Here is a 20,198-nt window from a genome sequence, read left to right on the forward strand (position 1 = left end):
TGTTGAAAGTGGTTCACGTGCTGGCAGACCTATAACAAGCAGGACACCTGAGAATGTTGAACGTGTTCGGGCTGCAATTGACAGAGATTGGCGACTGAGTATGAGAACTGGAAGCTGACCTGGGGGTTCCAAGAACTAGTGTTTCTGAGATTTAGATGCAGGATCCTGGCAGGAAACGTGTCATGGCCAATCTGTTCTGCAGTTTCTGCTACCAGAGAAGAGGGACCACTGTGCTGCAATTACTAATGACGATTCTAACCGCTACCAATGAGCCAGATTTCCTGAGGATGATCATAACTGAAGATGAGTCATATCAACAGAGTAAGGAGGCAACCCACAGAATGGAAGAAAATACTTGCATGTCACATATCTAATAAGGGATTAATGTGCAGAATATATACGGACCTAAAATGTAACAATAGAAAAAAAACAAACAACCTGATTCAAAAATGAGCAAAGGACTGAAACAGACATTTCTCCAAAGGAGATATACAAATCACCAGTAAGCACATGCAAAGATGCTCAACATTACTAATTAGGGGAATACAAATTAAAAGTACAATGAGATACCACCTCACCACTATCAAGATGGCAACTATCAAAAAACCAGAAACATGTCTGCAAGGATGTGACGAAAATGGAACTCTTGTGCACCATTGGTGGGAGTGTGAAAGGCTACAGCTGTGGTGGAAACAGTATCCTCGAGAAGTTAAAGATAGCATTATCATACACCCAGAAGAACTGAAAGCAGGGTCTTAAAGAGATATCCGTACACGAATGTTCACAGCAAATTATCCACAATAGGAGGGGAACAACTCAAGTATCCATTGGTAGATAAGTGAATGGGGAAAATGTCTCTCTACAGACAATGGAATACAACTAAGCCTCAAAAAGGAAGGGAATTCTGTGTTATGCTACAACGTGGACGCACCCTGAGGATATTATGCTAAGTGAAACAAGCCAATCACAAAAAGACAAATACTATATGACTTTATGTGTATGAAATATCTATTGGTCAAACTCAGAGACAGAAAATAGAGGCTGGGGAGAGGAAATAAGGAGTTATTGTTTAATGGGTGTGTAGTTTCAGTTTTACAAGATGCAAAGAGTTATGGGAATGGATAGCGATGATAACTGCGCAACAGTGAAAATGTATTTAATATCACTGAACTGTGAATGTAGAAATGCCTCAGGTGGTAAATGTCACGTTAAGTGTGTTTTACCACAATTTAAAGAAAAAGAGCTCCCACCCAGTGCGCCCCAGAGTCAGGGCTTAGGCGTCGTCTCTGGCCATCAAGGGCTGCAGGAACAGCCCGGCCGTCCCTAAAATGCAAACCAGGATGAACACCCACAGGAAAATACGGTCGATCACCATGGCTACATATTTCCAGTCATCTTGAATCTGAAAAATGAGAACAAAAATCACGAAAGAGTGAAAAACAAAGCAGGAAGAAGACAGCGTGAATGCATTTTTACTCCTGAACATTTAATAAATACATTGCAGCTGTTCCTGCTAAAATGCAAGGAACCATTTTTCTCACTGATGTGGTCTGAGGAAATGCATCATTCCCATTTCTCTTTAGGCACTAGAGAAATAATATAAAACATTTGTCATATAGCTTTATTTTTTAAAAATTAAATCCTTACTCTATTTTTTCCATTACATTTAGTCCCCTTATACCCTCCTCCCCCTTATGTTGCTTTAAATCAGAAATTTCTTAATGTGTATGTAACCTATTTTTTCTAACTAGAATTTCAATTTTTTTAAATGATTTTATTTATTTATTTTTAGAGAAAAGTGAAGGAAGGGAGAATGAGAGGGAGAGAAACATCAATGTGCAAGAGAAACATAGGTTGGTTGCCTCTGCACGCCCCCAACCATGCCCCCAACCAGGGACCTGGCCTGAAACCTAGGCATGTGCCCTTGCTGGGAATCGAACCAGCGACCTTTGACTTTACAGGCCGGTGCTCAATCCATTGAGCTACACCCACCAGAGCTGAATTCCAATTTATAGTTACTAAAGCCAGTTAGTTGCCTTCGACCTCTGTGGAGGATCCTGGGCCTTTGTTGGAATAGCGAATACTATGCAGCATCACTTACTATTGTTTCAAAGTATGAGTTCTTACCCAGTTTTAGATATAATTTCCTTTCAACAGCCAAAATGAGATCAGTATATCAGGGCAACTCCATCATTACTCTCCCTCAGTCCCCCCTGACCCCCGCCCCTGGCAATGCCCAAATAACCAGGCTACCAGTCCAAATTATGGGGTTCTATATGGTTATAGAACAGGCTGAAAATGAGAAATAGCTGCTGATAACAAAGTAAAAGATGGAAGAAAGAGCAGGACTCATTGTGTACAATAAGGCCTCGACCGATGCTGGAAATGAGAAGGGGACTGTACATTAATTGTGCTCCCAGACAACTCAGACAGCAGTGGAGCTGTAATTAAATTGAAAAAGAGAGAACCCATGAATCAACTGATTTGGAAGAAATAATTGCATGACAAAGAGGCACCATGGATGCAGTGATTTAATTAAGTGACTGAAATGGGGCTGGGAGACCGGATGGGTTTCACCATGTTGAGCTGCAATAAATGTGTCCTCTTGATGACACTAAGGAGTCACAAGTAAAATTGGAATGACACTGTATTTGCCACAAGGTACTCTATTTGAATTCCTCAGATTCTGGTTTGTAAGTGCTTCTAATACACAGTAGGTCCTGCGATGCCCTCCCAGTCTTTGCTGGGTGAACATCCTCAGGCCTGGGAGAGGGGGTGGGGAAGCAGAGGACTGGAGACAGACTGATTACAATCCCAGCTCCACTCCTTGCTGGTCATGAGATTCTGGGTAAGTTATGTGACCTTCCTTAGCCTCAGTTTCCTCATCTGTAAAATGGGCATAAGAATAGTACCTACCACGTAAGGATGTTATGAGGATTAAATGAACAGATGTGCCTGACACAGGATTCTTAAGGAGTAATATCTGTTTATGCTAACGCTGATTTAATAATGTCCATTATGCAAGGATAAATGTCCCTCTGACAGCAAGTCACAGGGTTTAGCCTGGTGAAGACAGATGGCACCTGGGTCTCACACATGCATCCAAGCAATGCTGCAAAAAGCTGGGTCACAATTACTGTTGCACTTAACTGTCAAAGTCTTTAAGGTGCAATGACAGTGGCCATTCTCTGGAAACTTTGGAACTAATGATGAATAACAGGTACATGAGTTTAGGCAAAACGGTGAGCTAGCGCAAGCTCCTGGCTCCCTGTCCTGGCCCAGTGTGCTGGCAGCTCAGTAGCTAATTCAGGGCACCATACACTCATGAGCTTTGTCACCCCATTTTACAGATGAGAAGACAGGCTCAGAGAGGGGAGGTGACATGGAACTGGTCAGGGAGGAGCTGGTCTGGATGCAGGCTGCTGACTCCAGAGTCTAGTTCCCTACGCCAGTCCCACGCCTTGGCCTTGTTGAGTGAACGAATGACCGTTGTAATATCTTACCTCTTTGGCTTCATTTTGTGCTTTCATATTTTCAGCAATGTACTTGACACTTTGGATGGCTTCTTTGATTTCTGGTGACAGAGCAGAAAGCGAGAGCACAGGGTCAACAGATTCGGTGCTGGAGCTTCTCGTGAGGTTGGCGGTGAAGTTGGAGGTCTTTGTCCTGCGGTGGTGGCAGTACCCGCACAGCCCGTCCTGGCAGGGGTGGCCTTCCTTGCAGCTCTTGGACCCCGTGCGGCTGAAGCAGTTCAGGCTGGAGAGCTCAGCGCTGGGGACTGGTCTTGGCCTTGGTGTGTCGCCCTCATTGCCTGCCGGCCTGGTCATGAACATGACCCTGGGAAGCAAGGTCAAGAATACGGTCTTTACCCACGTGGGCATCGTGTGTGTGGTGGGAGTCCTGTAGTGCACATTGAGCACAAAGACGGTGATGACGATGGACAAGGTGACAAAGATCATGGTGAAGAGAAGGTACTCGCCAATCAGGGGGATGACCAGGGAGGTGGAGGGGATGGTCTCGGTGATCACCAGGAGGAAGACGGTCAGGGAGAGGAGGACCGAGATGCAGAGAGTCACCTTCTCGCCGCAGTCGGAGGGCAGGTAGAAGACGAGCACGGTGAGGAAGGAGATGAGCAGGCAGGGGATGATGAGGTTGATGGTGTAGAACAGCGGCAGGCGCCGGATGTACAGCGAGTACGTGATGTCCGGGTAGATCTCCTCGCAGCAGTTGTACTTGATGTCGTGCTTGTAGCCCGGGGCTTGGATGATGGCCCATTCGCCGCTCTCCCAGTACTCCTTGAGGTTCATGGAGGAGCCGATGAGGACCAGGTCGATTTTCGCCTTGTCATAGGTCCAGGACCCGAACTTCATGGTGCAGTTCTGGTAATCAAACGGGAAGTAGGTCACATCGATTTTGCACGAGCTCTTAAAGATGGCCGGAGGTATCCAAGTCACTTCCCCTGTGTACTTGAGCAGAGCTTTGGTCTTGTCGTCCACCTGGAAATCCCCAACAGCACTGCAGAGACAGTGAGGAGGCGCACGGTCATCGCAACGTGGTCTCTGGTCCAGCTGTCACGCACCAGCAGGTAAAGACTAAACAACTTTCGTACACTGGAACGTGAGAGCTCCGAGTGTGGTGAAAGGTCACCTGTTTCATGGCCCCACGTACCAATGCGGACACTGGGGCCCAGGACCACCCCCCACCGCCACACACACATATAATTTGACACACTCGTTACCTGAGCACGTTGCTGGTCTATCCCACCACATACAATACTTTTTACTGAGACACCCAAATGCCAGAAAATTTTCCCTTTAGGTAGAGAAACAGGATGAAGGTTGTCATCCTAAAGGCAGGTGACCTTTGAGGATATTTGCCACCCTCTGCTCCTGTGGTTTGGACCTCATCAGTGCCTCCTCATTCAGTCTCCATCGGGTGCCCCAGGTGTGCACACCTTGTGTGTGTCACCACCGCGGGAGCCCCTTGAACTGAACCTTGTCAGATGGGTTTGTTCCCAGGCCCCACCTCCACCACTCACCGTACTCCCCACTTCTCCCAGCACTGCTTTAAAATAGCCATTTAAGCTGATTCTGTCTTTCAAAGTCAGCATAAGAGGTTCCTTCACACCCTCTGTTTCCCTACCTTGCCCCACTGTCTCCCCATGTTTCTTCTTCCTTCTAGAATAAAAGAAGGCTTCTTAAGTGCATGGTAGAGTAGAACAAAGGGAAGGTATCTCTTGGTTAGATAATCGGAAATTTCCGAACAGCCCACTTACGAGGAAGCTGGCTGTATACCCCAGTTTGCCTAGGGCAGTCCTGGTTTGCATCTGAGGCCCCGGGACACTTACTAACAGTGTCCCCTTTCCCAGAAGTCACCCAATTTTACAAAAACAAAAACATTAGACTGGCATCAGATTTTGACAGCGACACTTTGTACCAGGACGTAAGACAGCATTTTTAAGATTTTCATGGAAGGAAAAAACAAGCCAAGGATGTTCTATCCAGGTAAGTCACCTAAAAGTATTATCTAAAAAGGTTGCAATGAGTTAAGAACTCGTGGGGACTGAAGGTAAATTGTGAGCACTTTCGGAGGATTCTGTTAGAGATTGAATTTTAGAAAATCAAAGCTCATAGGAGAAGCTTTGGCCCAAGAAGGTCAAAGGTGTTTCTAGGGTTGAAATGAAGAGACACCCTCAACAAAGGACCAATCCTGAAATTCTGACTATCAGAGAGGAGTTGGATGAATTTCTCTCAATATAATTTCCAGTTTCAGGAAATTTTCTAAGGGAATTCCTTACCATATCTCCTCCCAAATCCAATTTCAAGCACCTCGCCATGTCTCAGTATTGTTACAACCATATTTCCTAAATAAAGTTCATGGCTCACCCAAGAGTTCCAGGGAGAAAACAGTTGTAATACTGGAATCATGAGATTAAACATGTTGCCTGTGTTGTTAATTGAGGTCAGCAAAACTTTTTCACACCCTGCTTGATTCCCTCATGGCCTTCAGGTGGGTCAGCTCACACTCTGAAAACCAGCCAAGTTCCTCGTGTCCCCACTCTCCAGGGACCAATTGACAAATATAGATCGCACGAAAGAATCATATTCAAAAGCTATTTTTTTGTAAAAAACAGTAAATAAAACATGGACCATCTCTGGGGTGGTTAAAGATCCTCTTTCATTTAGCCCGTGACCAGAAGTGGGATTCAGCTAAAAACACAGTTTCTGCATTCTTAATACTAATTGTAAAATATGTTAATTGTACTACTACCACATAAAAACCTAATCGCAGAATGCTTTTCTTCATTAAAATCAGATTAGACTAAATCTCTATGAAGTGTGGTCCTGAAAAATGCTTAATAGCTAAAACTTTATCACTAGAGATGAAGCACGGGTGACACGATGTTTTCCAATACCCAAGAACTAGCGCACACTGTAAAGTAGCAGTTAAAATTTATGTTGCCTAATAACGGAGCTAAGTGTGGGCAGTGTCAGCTTTGTAAAACAGAGAGGTGTCGCTGTGCGCAGGTTCAGATGGCTGAGGAGGAACCTCGAAGGCTCCTGGAGTGGGCGGGGAGGTACATGGAGAGGGTCAGGCAGGGCAGGGCTGAATCACCAGGTGTGCAGAAGAACGCTGCCTTCTTGAGGTCTCACCCCACAGGGCCCCCCGGGACCTGATGTACAGGGAAGGTCGGTCCTAGGAAGGGCCACCAAGCAGGGTTCCCCTCCCGCCCTGCCATGTGTTTCCCTTCCTTGTGGCTGTTGCTCTAGTCTGCACTTGCCCATGTGAATATTATAACTCAGGCTCCTGGACCCAGGGGTCATGTCTGTTCTGTGTACCGCTGCATCTCCAGCAGCTGGCATGCAGTTGGTGCTCAGTACATGCCTGTAGTATGAACCACTGAGTGAAGCCCTGTGGAAAAAGGTCCGAGGGAGGCCAGGCTGCCCACGAGGGTGAAGCCACCGCCCTTACTTGTTGTACAGCACGATGTCGGGCTTCCAGATCTTCTGTGCGGGGACACGCAGGAACTCCGCCCCGTCATAGTCTGAGGGGTTCCACTTCAGCTTGTAGTCATTCCAGATCTGCGGGGGGAGGAGGCAGCAGAAAGAACACCAGTGTGGCTTTGTTCTTTTGACACCCTCCATCTTGGTGGGTGTCAATTCCCACCCCTGCCGCGTGCCATGGAGCCAGCTCTATGCTGCAGACCACACGGGCCCGTAGCCTTGTGTGGGTGTGAGTTGGGGAGGCACAGGGCTGCGTGCAGGCTGTGTCCTGGCTCTCCCAGGGCCACTGCTGCCTGACGGTGGGCAAGGCAGCCGCCACATCAGTCCCATGAGGACCAGTCTGGTCATCTGTAGTGGCAGGTCCAGGTCTGGGCCTGAAGCTTGTGTTGTTTATATCCCTGAAACAGCTCTCCAGGAGCTTCCCCAGGCACGTTCCCCACCAAACCCCCAAACAGCGTGCTAATCAGAGCCCTCTTCTACCTTCAGATTGAATGGGATGACCTCTGAAGGGTTTTGGGAGGAGCCATGATCTCACTGGGAACCAACTAGGGTTTGGGTGCAGAGGCTGGGAGACCTGTATCCTAAGCCCCTGAGGGGAGAGGTGAGGCTGCAGCCTGGGGGATTGTGTGCCGTGCAGCACCAAACAGGCACTGTGCCCACTGGGCTTTCCGGCCTCCTGGAGGAAGGCTCGTGAGCTGAGCACTCAGTTGGCTGGACTGGTGAAAGGGTCACCATCAGGCCAGTGATTCATTTGTCCAGGCCTCGGAGGGACTCCCTGGGGAGGACAGGTGCGAAACAATTTCTTCGGCCTCAGTCTGAACAGGAAAATCCAGAGCCCCTGCCCTAGCAATGATGACTCCAGCCTCTGATTCTGACTTAAGGATCTGACTTAAGGATGAGTCTTCGGTAAGAGAAAGGGGAGGAGGTGGTCTCATGCCCCACCCTAGAGTTGGGAGCCCCAGCTCCAGGCCCAGGTCTGTCCCATTTTATCATGTGACGGTAGAGACGGCTTCTCCCTCCAAGCTGCAGTCTGTCACCTGTGACTGGAGGGACTGGGCTCTGCAGTCTTTCCTGGGGGAACCTTGGGACCCAAGCCCAAGCGGGTCAGTGGAACCCAGTCTGGATCCACAGAAATGAAGCTCCCAGTTTGGGCTTTGGGTCCTTCTTGGTTCCTGGCAGCAAGTAGAGCAGTCACCACCAGGGGGCAGCAGGGCTCAAGCCCTGGTCACTTACTTGCTTGAGCCACAGGTTGGTCTCCATGATCTGGTTTACTTCATCCTGGAAAGGTAGATTAGATTAAAGTAAATGCATGAAGTACAAAAACTAGGCTCTGGGAAAGCCTCTTCCAGAAGCCTGGTTCCCCAGGGTCACAGCTTGTGGTCCCAGCACTTACCACCTTCACCAGCTGTGACATGGACACTTCAAACTGGATGATGACAGGGTCAGACACGTTGGCCACAGGCCGGATGATCTCATTGTAATCTTCAAACAGCCGCTCAAACAGACGGTGCTCGGCCTCGGAGCTGCTGGCCACTGGGGAGAGTAGCCCCGTCAGACCCTGTCCCCTCCCCAGGGATGCCCCCCCTGCCCTGCCCCACTAACAGCCTCCTCTCCACCCACTGGAAGCTCTGTGGAACTCCAGACTTTCTGATTGGCTTCGCTCCTTCCAGTTACAGGTTGGGAGACTGAGGCCCAGGCAGGATAGGGATTTCATCAGGTCACACACACTCAGTGAGAAGCACAGTGGATACAAGCCTAGCTCTGCACTTGGAGTGATGTTGTGCAAAGCCTGTGTGAGCTTAGCTAGGCAAGTGGCTTAGCCTCTCTGACCCTCAGCTTCTTTATCTGTAAAAGCAGTCACTAGAAATGTGCTCATGTCCCAGGGCTGTCATGAGCGAGGGCTCATCCCAAGGGTAGCACACGGTTGGGCTGAGGAACTCTCCGGCCTTCACTGTTACAGTGGGCAGGCGTGTAGTCTACACAGGCACGGCCATTCGCTGCTTCCATAATGCAGGTGACCAGTCCGCTCCAGGGGCAGGGCTACCCAGGGCCACCCCAGGAACAGGTGTTTTGCCTCTCAGTCTCCAAGTAGGAGACTACAGCCAGGCCTGGGGCTCTCCTTCATCCCACCCAGGACCTTGTCAGGGTGTGGCTGCCCACCCTTTTGGAAGCTGGGTGCCTACCCAGCTCCATCAATCTCCGGGTGTGACCCAGGGTTTCTCCTGATGCTGTCTTAGCATCCTGATCAGACACCCTAATGTCTCTGAAAGCCTTGGAGACCCCTTTCTACCCCAGGCATCTTGAGTCAGCTGTCTGCTGCTTTCCACTCGCAATCTTGGGAGGGGGTGAGGGGAGTCCCTGGTGAAGTCCCAACTTCTCCAGGTTCTAAAATGGGATGTGCTTGTTCCCTTCCCGCTCCCCAAAATAAAAAAGGGGGCTACAGCAGGAGCTTCAGGGAGTGCAAGGCTCTCTCAGTAGTGGGGGCCTTAGCACCCAGGCCTCAGATCAAAGCACACAGCCACGTGGCTTCTCCCAGCAGGTCCCCCTGGCAAACCTGCCAAACCCTCACCCCCTGGCACAACCAACCCTCTCAGGCCAATGACTTCTGACAACTAGTAAGAGCTCCTTCTCCCTAACCTGGCCGAGGCAGGGGGCTGGCGCATTGTGGAGCGCTGAGAGACAACTGGAGGGGAGGCTGGCGCACATGCTTGGCCCCGCGGCCCAAAACGATTGCCCTCTTTTCCCACGGGGCCTTCAAGTCTTTACCTCTCTGGCATCAGTTTCCCCACTTGGGAGGCAGACAATGGAGCTGACGCCCCAGGCGTGCGTCTACGGACTGTACTCGGAGCAGAGGCCTCAGGAGGCAGTGCACGGAGGGGAAACGGGCGCCCCACCCAGCTCGCCGCCTGCCGGAGGGAGGGAGCGCGGGTGCGATCCCCGACTCCGGGGTCGCGCTCCCGTCCCTCGGACCCCGCGTCCTCTCCTGGGACTCAGCCTTTCGGTCTCCCCCCCCCCCCTTGCGCGTACCCGGTATCAGCAGCAGCAGTCCCAGAAGTGGGTGCCCCCGGTGCGAAGGTGCGCCCATGGCCGTTCGGCGGGCTTCTGGGAGACCCCGAGAGATGGGGAGCGGACACGGGGTGATGGAGGCAGACTCGGCCGGTGGACTCCCCGCTCAGCGGCCACTCGAGCCAAACGGGGCGGGTAGCGCTGGGTTGGGGTTCTTCCTGGCCTCCCACGGACCCAGCGCCCGGTGCGCTCGGGAGTGCGCGCGGACTCCGGGGTGGGGGACGCTGTGCAGGGTCTGCTGTCAGGGCGTGCCCGCGCCGGCCAATCAGAGGAGGGCTGCTTGTGAGGGGCGGGGGTCTGAGTGGGAGGTGGGGTCAGGACACGGCTCCGCCCCTCGAGTGCTGAGGGCTTCTGAGGGCGCCCGAGGGTGGCGCCACGTCGAGTTGGTTCTGGCGTCCCGCGTGTGTTTCCGCCTCTGGTCGCTGGTCCACCTGAGGCTCTAACACACTCCAGGACGAGACCTCATGATTTCGACGCGATGAAGTAATTGTTAAATATTTTAGGCGTGATCATGATATTTGCTTTTTGAGAGTGTGGGAGGAGGAAATTGGAGTCAGCTGAGACAATATCCGTCAGGAACTGGTAATTGTTGCGGTTCCGTGAGAAAATAGGTTTTTTAAAAAAATTGATTTTTAGAGAAAGAGAAAGGGAGTGACAAACATCAATTTGATGTTCCGCTTATTTATGCATTCATTGGTCGCTTCTAGCATGTGCCCTGACCACATTGGAATCCACAACCTTGGTCTGTGGGGACCACGCTCTAACCAACTAGCCAATCGGCTGGGGCTTTAAATGGTTGTTGAATAGACTCAACTATAGTGACAGAGAAAGATGAATCGGTGCCAGGGCTGGGTGTGGAGGGAGCCAGGACCGTGGGGAGCAGCACGAGGGAATTATTTGGGTGTGGATTTCGTATGTTCTGACTAAAATGTATTTTATTTTAGTCAGAATACATGCTATTTTGAGCGTGTATTTTGCATCAGGCACTGGGCAAAAGATAGCAGCGTTATTTTGCCATGTATAATGCACATCTTTATTTTTCTCTCAAAGATTTGGGCAAAATATGTCACGTTAGACATGGCAAAATATGGTACATGGCAGGGCCAGTCAGAGCAGCTGTGAGGGAGGCACACCTGACCCAGGGATGAGGCAAAGCAGAATGAGACCTGGGCTGAGAGAGAGGAGCAGGACGGGGCCAACGTTTCCATGTGGAGAACTGGGGATGGCTTGAAGGAGTAACAGCAGCCGTTCACTCATTCAACATATGTTTATTGTGCCAAGTCCTGTCCTGGGCCCTGGGGACACTTCAGCGAACAGGAAGGACTAGGTCCCTGTCCTCACAGACCTCTAGTGGGTAGATGTGGACCATAAACACACCAGCAGATCAGAAACTGAGGAACTGAGGAGCCCTTGAGGAACATGGCAGATTCCGTGCCCTGGAGGGCGGGGAGGTGCTGGGTAGAAGGTGCTGTAAATGCACAGGCTTAGAGCTGAGGAGGATGCTAAAGTATGTGAGACACTGAAGGCCAGTGAGCCTGGGGGACCAGGGGGAGTGGAGGGAGACAAAATGTGAGGTAAGATGACTGGCACGTAGTCAGTCATCTGACTGACTGACACGTAGTCAGTCATCACATGCTGCTGTTAAGCCTGTCCTTATCCTGATAAGGGATAAGGGAAGGAAGGGGGACTGGCCAGAAATAATCTACCCAAAGCCCCTCCAGCTGGGGTTTCCTGGCTTCCTTCGAGGCCTTCGCAGAGGCCAGTCCAGGCCCCAATCCTTGCCCTTCCCAGGCCATGGCTGTGGGATGCGTTGACGGGTGATGGTGTTGTATTCACGTAAGCCCTCAGTAGCTGTGACCCGGAAGGAAACAGCAAACTGCCCATTTGGCTGCTCACCTCATCTTGCCCCACAACTGGAAGCTCTGGAGCCTGCAAGGCAGCCTAGGGCCCCCCGGAGGGTGTGTGAGTCTGGAAGAGGGGAGGTAGGAAAAGGCCCACAGTGCCCAGCACACACACAACCACGAACACCCACAGGAACAGCCGGTCCACCACCATGGCCACGTATTTCCAGTCCTCTACAACCTGTGGGCAGACAGAGGTGGGTCACACAGGCGGGGGCTGGGCTCCCCCCTGCTCTCTCCTGCTCCCTGAGTTGGTCCCTCACTATTTTGCCAGGACCACACTCAGGAGAAGAGCTTGCGTCTTATATTCTATTTGTTAACAGTTCTTTTTTTCCTTTTCACTGTGTGATTCTGGAGCATTTCCTGCCTGCTCTTCCTCTACGTGCTACCTAATGGACTCCAGGGCTTCCCTTGAGGATGGGACCTCGGAGAGAAACCACAGAAAGGTAAGGAGGAGCAGATGCCCTCTTTTCCTCACGCAGCTGTGAGCTGAGGGGGAAGCACCCTCTGGGAGGCCCGGCTCCAATAAGGTGTTGAGATGAGAATGTTCACAAGACTGCAACGCTGTGCTGCCTGGTGTGGACGTGTGTGTGGACACATCTTACTGTGACCATCACATGCAGCATTCAGTGACAGACTTGTCCTGTAAAGTGAGACAGCTACACTCTAGCACCCATCGCTCTGTCCCATGAGAGTGAACATGACTTCTTTTTAAATGTCTGCATTTGGAGTCACCCTACCAGCTGATTGGTTACCATGGTGGCAATACTGTTTTCACTGATGTCTATACTCCTGGAAGCTATAGTGTTTGTATGGCCCCTGGGCGTGCCTGATGAAGGTGGGAGCAGAGGCCATCAGTGCCCTGGCCACCAGTGTCCCTAAAGGCTACAGATGTCATTTCCAGCCCACTGACACTTCCCACGTCAGGCATCTGCATCTCTGTCTTCCCTGCTGGGGCTCCTCTAGCACCCGGGGTGCCCACTGCACAGCCAGCTGTTATAACCACAGGGGTGGGAGCTGGGGGGCCGATGTCCACCTCGCTCCCGGGGATGCCTCTGCGCCTCCTTCCCGTGCACTCTTAGGAGGCCCTGGCAGTATCCTGCCCACCGACACCCAGATTGCTTTCCTGTCCTTGCTCATGTAACTGTCCCTCCTTCCTCGCCGTGCCAAGATCCCTTCTCATGTAAACCCCCTCTGCCTTTGGGGAACCCAGAACAAACGAAGATGAGCACTGGCCCTTCCTTCCTGTCCCCCAATGGGTGCAGTCGTCACAGAACTCATTTCCACGTTGGGGTCCTTATTCCAACAAAGAGCTTGCAAGCCTTTGGAATGAACTGTGGGAACAGGGACCCTGGCACCTGAGCGCCCCCTACTGGACACGGGGTGTGATGGGGGGGTTGTGGCTGGGCTGGCAACTTACAGTCTGGTCCTGATCATCACTCTTCATATGCTGGGCAATGAAGCTGACGCCTTCCAACGCCTCCTGCACATCCTGCTGGAACCTCCCATCAGGCCTCAGCCGGAAATCTCTGGGGGTCCTCACCACATTGGAGCCGGATGGGGACTTGGGAGCTGCAGAGGCAGGACTCACAAAGTACATGGGGCTCTCGTGGAGGCTGGAGGAGCTGGCAGGGCCCGTGGCTAAGGTGGTGGCAGTGGTGGCCTCAGACTGGGGCAGGCAAGACTGGCTGGGCTGGGGGGCCCTTTGGGGTCTGCTGTCAGGGCGCTTCATGAAGAGGAAGGTGGGCAGCTGGTGCAGGAAGCAGCGCCGGACCCAGGGCGCCATGGTGTGGGTGCTGGGCGAGCGGTGGTGCACGTTGAGCACGCACACGCTGGTGACGATGGAGAAGGTGACCAGCACCATGGTGAACATGAGGTACTTGCCAATGAGGGGCACGTCCAGGGAGGTGGGCGGCACGATCTTGGAGATGAGCAGCAGGAAGACGGTGAGGGCCAGCAGCACGGAGATGCACAGCGTCATCTTCTCGCCACAGTCGGACGGCAGGTAGAAGACGAGGATGGCCAGGGAGGTGATGAGCACGCAGGGGATGATGACGTTGATGGTGTAGAAGAGGGGCTTGCGCCTGATGATGAAGTCGTACGTCACGTCCACATAGCTGGGGTCCTGCGGGTTCACTGTCCTCCGCCCCGGGAGGGCCACGATGTCCCACTCGCCACTGGAGGTGAAGTCGTCCATGCTGGCCGTGGGCGACTTCAGGACCATGTCAATCTCTGTGCGGTCGTAGGTCCAGGAGCGGAACTTGAGGCTGCAGTTCTGCTGGTCAAAGGGAAAGTGCTTCACCTCGATCTTGCAGGCGCTCTTGCAGATGGAGGGGGGCAGCCACATGATGCTGCCGTTGGAGCGGACAACCACGTTGGTGTAGAGAGACACCTCGTAGGTCCCGTCAGCACTGGAGCACAGCAGGGCCCAGGGGGGAGCAGTGTGAAATCCCCAGACGAGGCCAGCCTGTCGCTAGGACTCACCAAAGACCCTGCAGGATGACTCTCACAAGGCAACCCCACCCCTGACCTGCCCCGCCCCGTGCCCTCCCTAGGAAGCTTGCTTCATTGGCAACTAAAGGAAGGCTTCGCCCGAACTAGCTCACTAAGGCTGCACAGCAGTCCAGGGAGGTAGGTTTTGTTATTATCCCATTGTACGCCTGGGGAAACTGAGGCTCAGAGACATTAAGTGACTTCTTCCAGGTCAGGAAGCTGGTCATCAGGACAACTGAGATTTGAACTCAGGTTTCTGTCCCCAGACCCCACACTCATACTCATTCATGCTTCTGCTGGTGTAGCTACACCCCGGGAGGGTCCCTTTGGCTCCCTGAACTGCCAAAGATGTTTACACATAACAGAGCCCAGACAGAGCTCCGGTCTTGGGGTCAGGGCGCTGGTCATGTGCCCACCGGTGCCGGAGTGGGTCTCCAGGCCTCTCGTTCCCCATCTGAAGCTGAGCACCCTGGCTCGGCTCATCTCTAATTCCCCTTCGAGCATCACAGCCAGAACATCGGGGTGAGGCACACGGCGGGCCCAGGGCTGGACTCAGGACTGGAGGACCCTGGAGGCTGGACCTGGCCCAGCCTGGCCCGCCCTGCCCCCGCCGCCACTCACTTGTTGTACAGCACGATGTCAGGCAGCCAGATGTGCTTCGCGGGGATCCGCAGGATGTTCACGCCCTCGTAGCGGGAGCTGTTCCAGGCCAGGCGGTTGTCGGTCCATTCCTGAGCGGGCAGGTGGGGCCCTGTCATGTGTAGGCCCAGTGCCACCGACAGGCAGCCCTGCAGGAAAGGCCTCCAGGGCTGGGGCCTCTCTGGAAGCTTACCTGCTTCAGCCAGACGTTGGTGGTCATGATCTGCTCTCTCTCGTTCTGTGGAGGGAGAGAGGGTAGGAGTTCACTGGGTGGGAAGAGCTGTCTCATGCAGAACCGCATTATCATGCCCTGAGCCCTGGGTGGTGTGGCTCAGTGGATTGAGCACTGGCCTATGAACCAAAGGGTCACCGGTTCTATTTCCAGTCAGGGCACGTGCCTGGGTTGTGGGCCGGGTCCCCAGTAGGGTGCATACAAGAGGCAACCGCACACTAATGTTTCTCTCTCTCTCTCTTTCTTTAAAAATAAAAAAATAAAGTCTTTTAAAAAATATTCTACATTTGAGGTATAATTCTCATACAGTGAAATGCAGAGATTTGTCATGTAGTTTTATCAATTTTAACAAGGGTATTACCCACGTAACAAGGCTCCCTTCAAGATGTAGAACATTTCTGTCACCCAGAAAAGTTCTCTTGAGCCTCAGTGCCATCCCTCACTCCCCTTCACCGTCAACGTATGCACAGGGACAAGGTCATGGACAGCGAAGGACCTGGTCCACAAGTCCGGGCAATGTCAGAGGAAAAGCCCAGCAGCCGCGGGGGGGGGGGGGGGGGGGGGGGGGGGGGGGGGGGGGGGGGGGGGNCCAGCCCTGTACTCCGAATGGCCACCAGTGCACCCAGGGCACTGGGAGCCCAGGCACTCCTCCCTGCACTCACCACGCTGATGAGCTGCGCTACTGAGAGCTGCAGCTGGATGGAGATGAGCTGCGAGGAGTTGGTGGCCGGGCGGATCAGGTTGCTGTAGCGGGTTTTGTTCAGAAGGTCATCCATGAGCTTCTCCTCGGCGTTGGCCATGCGGCAGTCCCCTAGGGACACACAGTCAGACCTGCCGGCCCTGCTCCAGGGATGCCTGCTCCGTGGAGGCGCGTGCTCCAAGGGCCAGCTGCACAGGGCCCTCAGGGACTCCCAATTCAACACCCAGGACAGAGCCCAGCTGCCCTCCCTCGTCCCAACGCGCCCTCCTCCCATTCCTCTCTCAGTGAGTGGCTTCCCACACTCTAGGCTTCATTGGCCGCCCCTTTCCGTCTGCACCACCTTCCGAGTTTCTCCGTCTGTCCTGCAGCTCCGGTCCTCCCTCACCACCCTGTCTGGGCTCTTTAGGGAGAGAATGTGTTGCGGGTGGGGTGGCCCTTTGGAAAGAGGGACACTCAGAGGAAGGTCAAGGACACCTGAGCAGGACAGTCCAGGAGTAGGGAAAGAGACGAGAGTGTGCAGAGAAAGTGATGTGGCAGTCAGAGAGCAGGTGGCAGAGCGTAGGGAATAAGGGAGGCTAAGGAGGCGGGGGTGCCGGGAGGGGACAGTGAGCTCCCCCAGTCCCCCAGGCCTGGGACTGAAGGGCCAGCTCAACGGTTGTACCCAACTCCTGCATCTGGGTGGGGCCAGGGGGCCCACAGCAGGAGGACGTGTGAGGCAGGTTCTGGGTGGGTGCGGGGGGGACCTCAGGCCGCCCTGCCTGCTCCATGTACTTTCTAAATTGCTGCCTATGTAGAGCACACACCCCATTTAGCGCCCTGCAGAAGATGCTCCCAGCGCACCTGCTCTTCCGTCCCTCCCCCACACTGCCTCGGGCTGTCCAGACTGTCCGCTGTTGCTTGGCCTAGATTCTGAGGCCTGCCTCTCAATACCCTGAACCCCTCTCAGACGGCAGCTGCTTGAATGCCCTGGAAGCCAGTCTGTGCCCCCAGGCTCTAGCTGGGTCACTCCCAGTGCCCCTCCTCAGTATATATATTTTAGCTGACCGGTCATTTTATAAAGAGGGCTATGACTTGCCCACCCCCAACTGGCACGCCTGGGATAGCTCTGGGGTCTGAATCTTTAGCTCCTGGCCCCAGCCCCGCAGGCCTGGGGAAGGCTGGATCCCACATCTCTGCAGCCCCAGGAGGCTTCTCCACCCCGATTCCTGAGAGGCCAGGCTGCTCTGCAGGCTTCTGGCTCTGAGGCCTCCTGGGGTGCTCACGTTGTCTACCTCTGGGCCTGTTCTGCCTGTCAGGCATTCAGCTGGCCCTGAGGGAGCCTCCCCCATCACAAGGACCAGTTGTGGGCTCCTGAATTGTAGGCTCCAAAAGCCTTAGATCATTTACCCCAACTCTGTTTCTCAGCTGGAGAAACAGTCCATAGAGGGGAGGCATGGGTCCAGGAATTCCAGCAAGGCAGAGGTGGAGCCAGCTCCAGGAGCCTCTGTCAGACCCAGGTCCCCTGTGGCCCCTGGAAGGCCCCTGAAGGCCCCTGTGGGCCTTCTTTCCCACCCTGCTAATTCCCTGGAATGAGGCTGCCCCTGCAGGGGTCTGTGGTGTTCAGAGCAGAGTGTGCACTCAGGCACCTGTGTCTGGACTTACATGTAGGGGGGGCGGTGCTAGGGGCTGGAACGTACTCCCACACCCAGAAGAGAACTCAGGACAATACACGTTTAGACTTTCCAATCTGCGGCTTTGCATGCTGAGAGGACTGCTGGTCCCAAGAGACAGAGGACAGGCCCCTCACCCTAAGATGACAGGGTGGCCCCAGAGCCCGTAGAAGTGGGCAGAAGCTTCCTGGGAGCAGTTTCACAGCTGTCTGGGGCTGAGACTGTGAAACCTAGAGCCGGCCACCAGGGGTCAGTCTCGGCCCGTTGTCTGGTGGGGAGTGGGCCCTCTGCCTCATCCAGGGTAGGCCTTCCCTGGGAATGAGGTTAGGGCTCCAGGACCAGGGCTGGAGTGCAAACCAGTGTGAGCAGGTGTTCAGTTCCAAAGGGCATTGGCGATCTGAAAATCTGTGCTGGGAAAGTGGGAAGATAAGCCCTAACTTGAAATCAAATTACAGGAGGGAGCGGTCACAGACTCTTCTTGGCAAGTGAGCAGAGGAAAGGCAGAGACTGTCGTGGGGAAGCCGGGAGTGTCTTGAACTGAGGCTGATAACAGGAGCCCTGCATCCATTAAAAGGTAGGTACGGATTTATTTATTTATTTATTTATTTTTTGCTTGGAGGGTTTCACCGGTTACAAAAAGCTCACCTTTATGATCAGCAGCCTCTCCCATCATGTGTGAGAATCACCTGGTTGCTAGGTAAATGCAGATCACAGTCTGCTCTGAAAGCCAGGACCCTGCGCTGGGGGATTCTGTTGCCCCGAGTAACCACCCCGCCCACCCCCCTCCCCACCATGCTTTACACACACTGTGACTGACTCACGCCTCAGAGTGGCCATGCCTGTAACCTGGGTTATCTCCCACAGAACGGGGAAACTGAGGCCCAGAGGAAATCAGTGGCATGGGGTCACCAGCAAGTGGTGCAGGACCCAGGACGGGCACGAGTGCCCGCTCTGCTTCTCTGGCCTGCCTGCAACGCCCCTGTCCCGTGTGTCTGTCCCAGGAAGATAGGAGCCTGGAGATCCGGGCTGACCAGGGCTCAAAGGACAATGTTGGGCCACACAGTAGGAGCTGAGAGGGTCCTTGGCGCTCAGGTGCGGAAACTGAGGCCTGGAGACTCGGGACTCTGCCTGCAAAGGCTGAGTGGGTGTCCTTCCCGGGTGTCAGGACCTGCAGGTTCCTGCGTGGCCCTCAGCCAAGCTGGCTGTCCAGGCCCGCCCAGGGAGGGTGACCAGGGGCGGTGATGTTTCCTAGGAGATCCCCCCAAACGGCACACATGCCCGGGCTGGAGGGCTGGGACAGCCCCCTCCCACCATGGCCGAGCTGTGGGCTTGCTCCGGGAGTCCACGCGTGCAGGGACGAACCTGGGAGACCCGGGGCTATTGTCCGCAGGTGTCCGCAGCCCCTCTTCGAGAACCCCAACCTGTTGTCCCAGGACACAGGCCATGAGGCCAGNCTGTCCTGTGTGTCTGTCCCAGGAAGATAGGAGCCTGGAGATCCGGGCTGACCAGGGCTCAAAGGACAATGTTGGGCCACACAGTAGGAGCTGAGAGGGTCCTTGGCACTCAGGTGCGGAAACTGAGGCCTGGAGACTCGGGACTCTGCCTGCAAAGGCTGAGTGGGTGTCCTTCCCGGGTGTCAGGACCTGCAGGTTCCTGCGTGGCCCTCAGCCATGCTGGCTGTCCAGGCCCGCCCAGGGAGGGTGACCAGGGGCGGTGATGTTTCCTAGGAGATCCACCCCAAACGGCACACATGCCAGGGCTGGAGGGCTGGGACAGCCCCCTCCCACCATGGCCGAGCTGTGGGCTTGCCCCGGGAGTCCACGCGTGCAGGGACGAACCTGGGAGACCCGGGGCTATTGTCCGCAGGTGTCCGCAGCCCCTCTTCGAGAACCCCAACCTGTCGTCCCAGGACACAGGCCATGAGGCCAGGACACCCTCTGCCACGCCCCTCCCACCTGTGGCTGGGCTGGGGCTCTGGACCCGGCGCCCTCCCTCCTTCCCTGCAGAACTCACCGCTCCCGCAAAGGGCAGCCAGAGAGAAAAGGATGAGGGGGTGTGCGGCCCTCATGGCGGGTGGGCCCGGGAGGCGGCACACGGGCTGGTGGCGGACCGCTGAGCTCAGGTGGCTGCCAGTCTGTGACAGGGCAGGTGTGGCCTGGGTGGATGACGGCGCGGCGGGCGCTAGGACCCCGCGGGAGTCCACCCATTTGCACAGGCTGGGCTGTGGCTCCGCCCAGTCAGGGTCGGGGGTGGGACCAGCACTTCTCCACCGGCTAGGAGGGTGGTTGCCCAGTGGTGGCCACAGTACCTGTGAACCTCGTTCTCAGGTGGCAGGACAGTGCCTGTGTCTTCCGTGCAGTTGGGGAGACTGAGGCCCGTGTCTGCGGACAGCCGGGTGGGGCGCTTAGGACGAGGGTGGCCCCTGGGAGGGTGCAGTTCAAGGGAAAGAGAGTTGGGGCTGAAAATGCAAATCACTCCCTTTAAGAATGCCATTCTGAAGCTCCTTGGAAATGC

General features: G+C 54.2%; 2 protein-coding genes across 3 annotated transcripts; both read right to left on the bottom strand.

Annotated features, from left to right (window-relative positions):
• Positions 1–522: 522 nt before the first annotated feature.
• On the bottom strand, positions 523–10,289 carry CHRNA3 (cholinergic receptor nicotinic alpha 3 subunit). Its single transcript, XM_037053447.1, has 6 exons — positions 10,032–10,289; positions 8,398–8,537; positions 8,238–8,282; positions 6,973–7,082; positions 3,504–4,515; positions 523–1,402 (listed from the first exon to the last, which is right to left on the bottom strand). The coding sequence occupies exons 1-6, from the start codon at positions 10,087–10,089 to the stop codon at positions 1,274–1,276; spliced, it is 1,494 nt and encodes a 497-aa protein (XP_036909342.1). The 5' UTR covers positions 10,090–10,289; the 3' UTR covers positions 523–1,273.
• A 1,053-nt stretch (positions 10,290–11,342) lies between these two features.
• CHRNB4 (cholinergic receptor nicotinic beta 4 subunit) lies at positions 11,343–19,870 on the bottom strand. 2 transcript variants are annotated; one of them, XM_037053457.1, is made up of 6 exons: positions 19,698–19,870; positions 15,998–16,146; positions 15,297–15,341; positions 15,086–15,195; positions 13,392–14,382; positions 11,343–12,152 (listed from the first exon to the last, which is right to left on the bottom strand). In XM_037053457.1, exons 1-6 carry the CDS (start codon positions 19,750–19,752, stop codon positions 12,012–12,014), a joined length of 1,491 nt encoding a protein of 496 aa, XP_036909352.1. In that variant the 5' UTR covers positions 19,753–19,870; the 3' UTR covers positions 11,343–12,011. The 2 variants fall into 2 exon arrangements, with proteins under 2 accessions (XP_036909352.1, XP_036909351.1); XM_037053456.1 differs by lacking the exon at positions 19,698–19,870 and having other exon boundaries at positions 15,998–16,706.
• Positions 19,871–20,198: the final 328 nt, after the last annotated feature.

Source organism: Sturnira hondurensis, unplaced genomic scaffold, assembly GCF_014824575.4.
Source record: "Sturnira hondurensis isolate 20B ecotype Veracruz unplaced genomic scaffold, ASM1482457v3 Scaffold0007865, whole genome shotgun sequence".
Taxonomy (NCBI): domain Eukaryota; kingdom Metazoa; phylum Chordata; class Mammalia; order Chiroptera; family Phyllostomidae; genus Sturnira; species Sturnira hondurensis.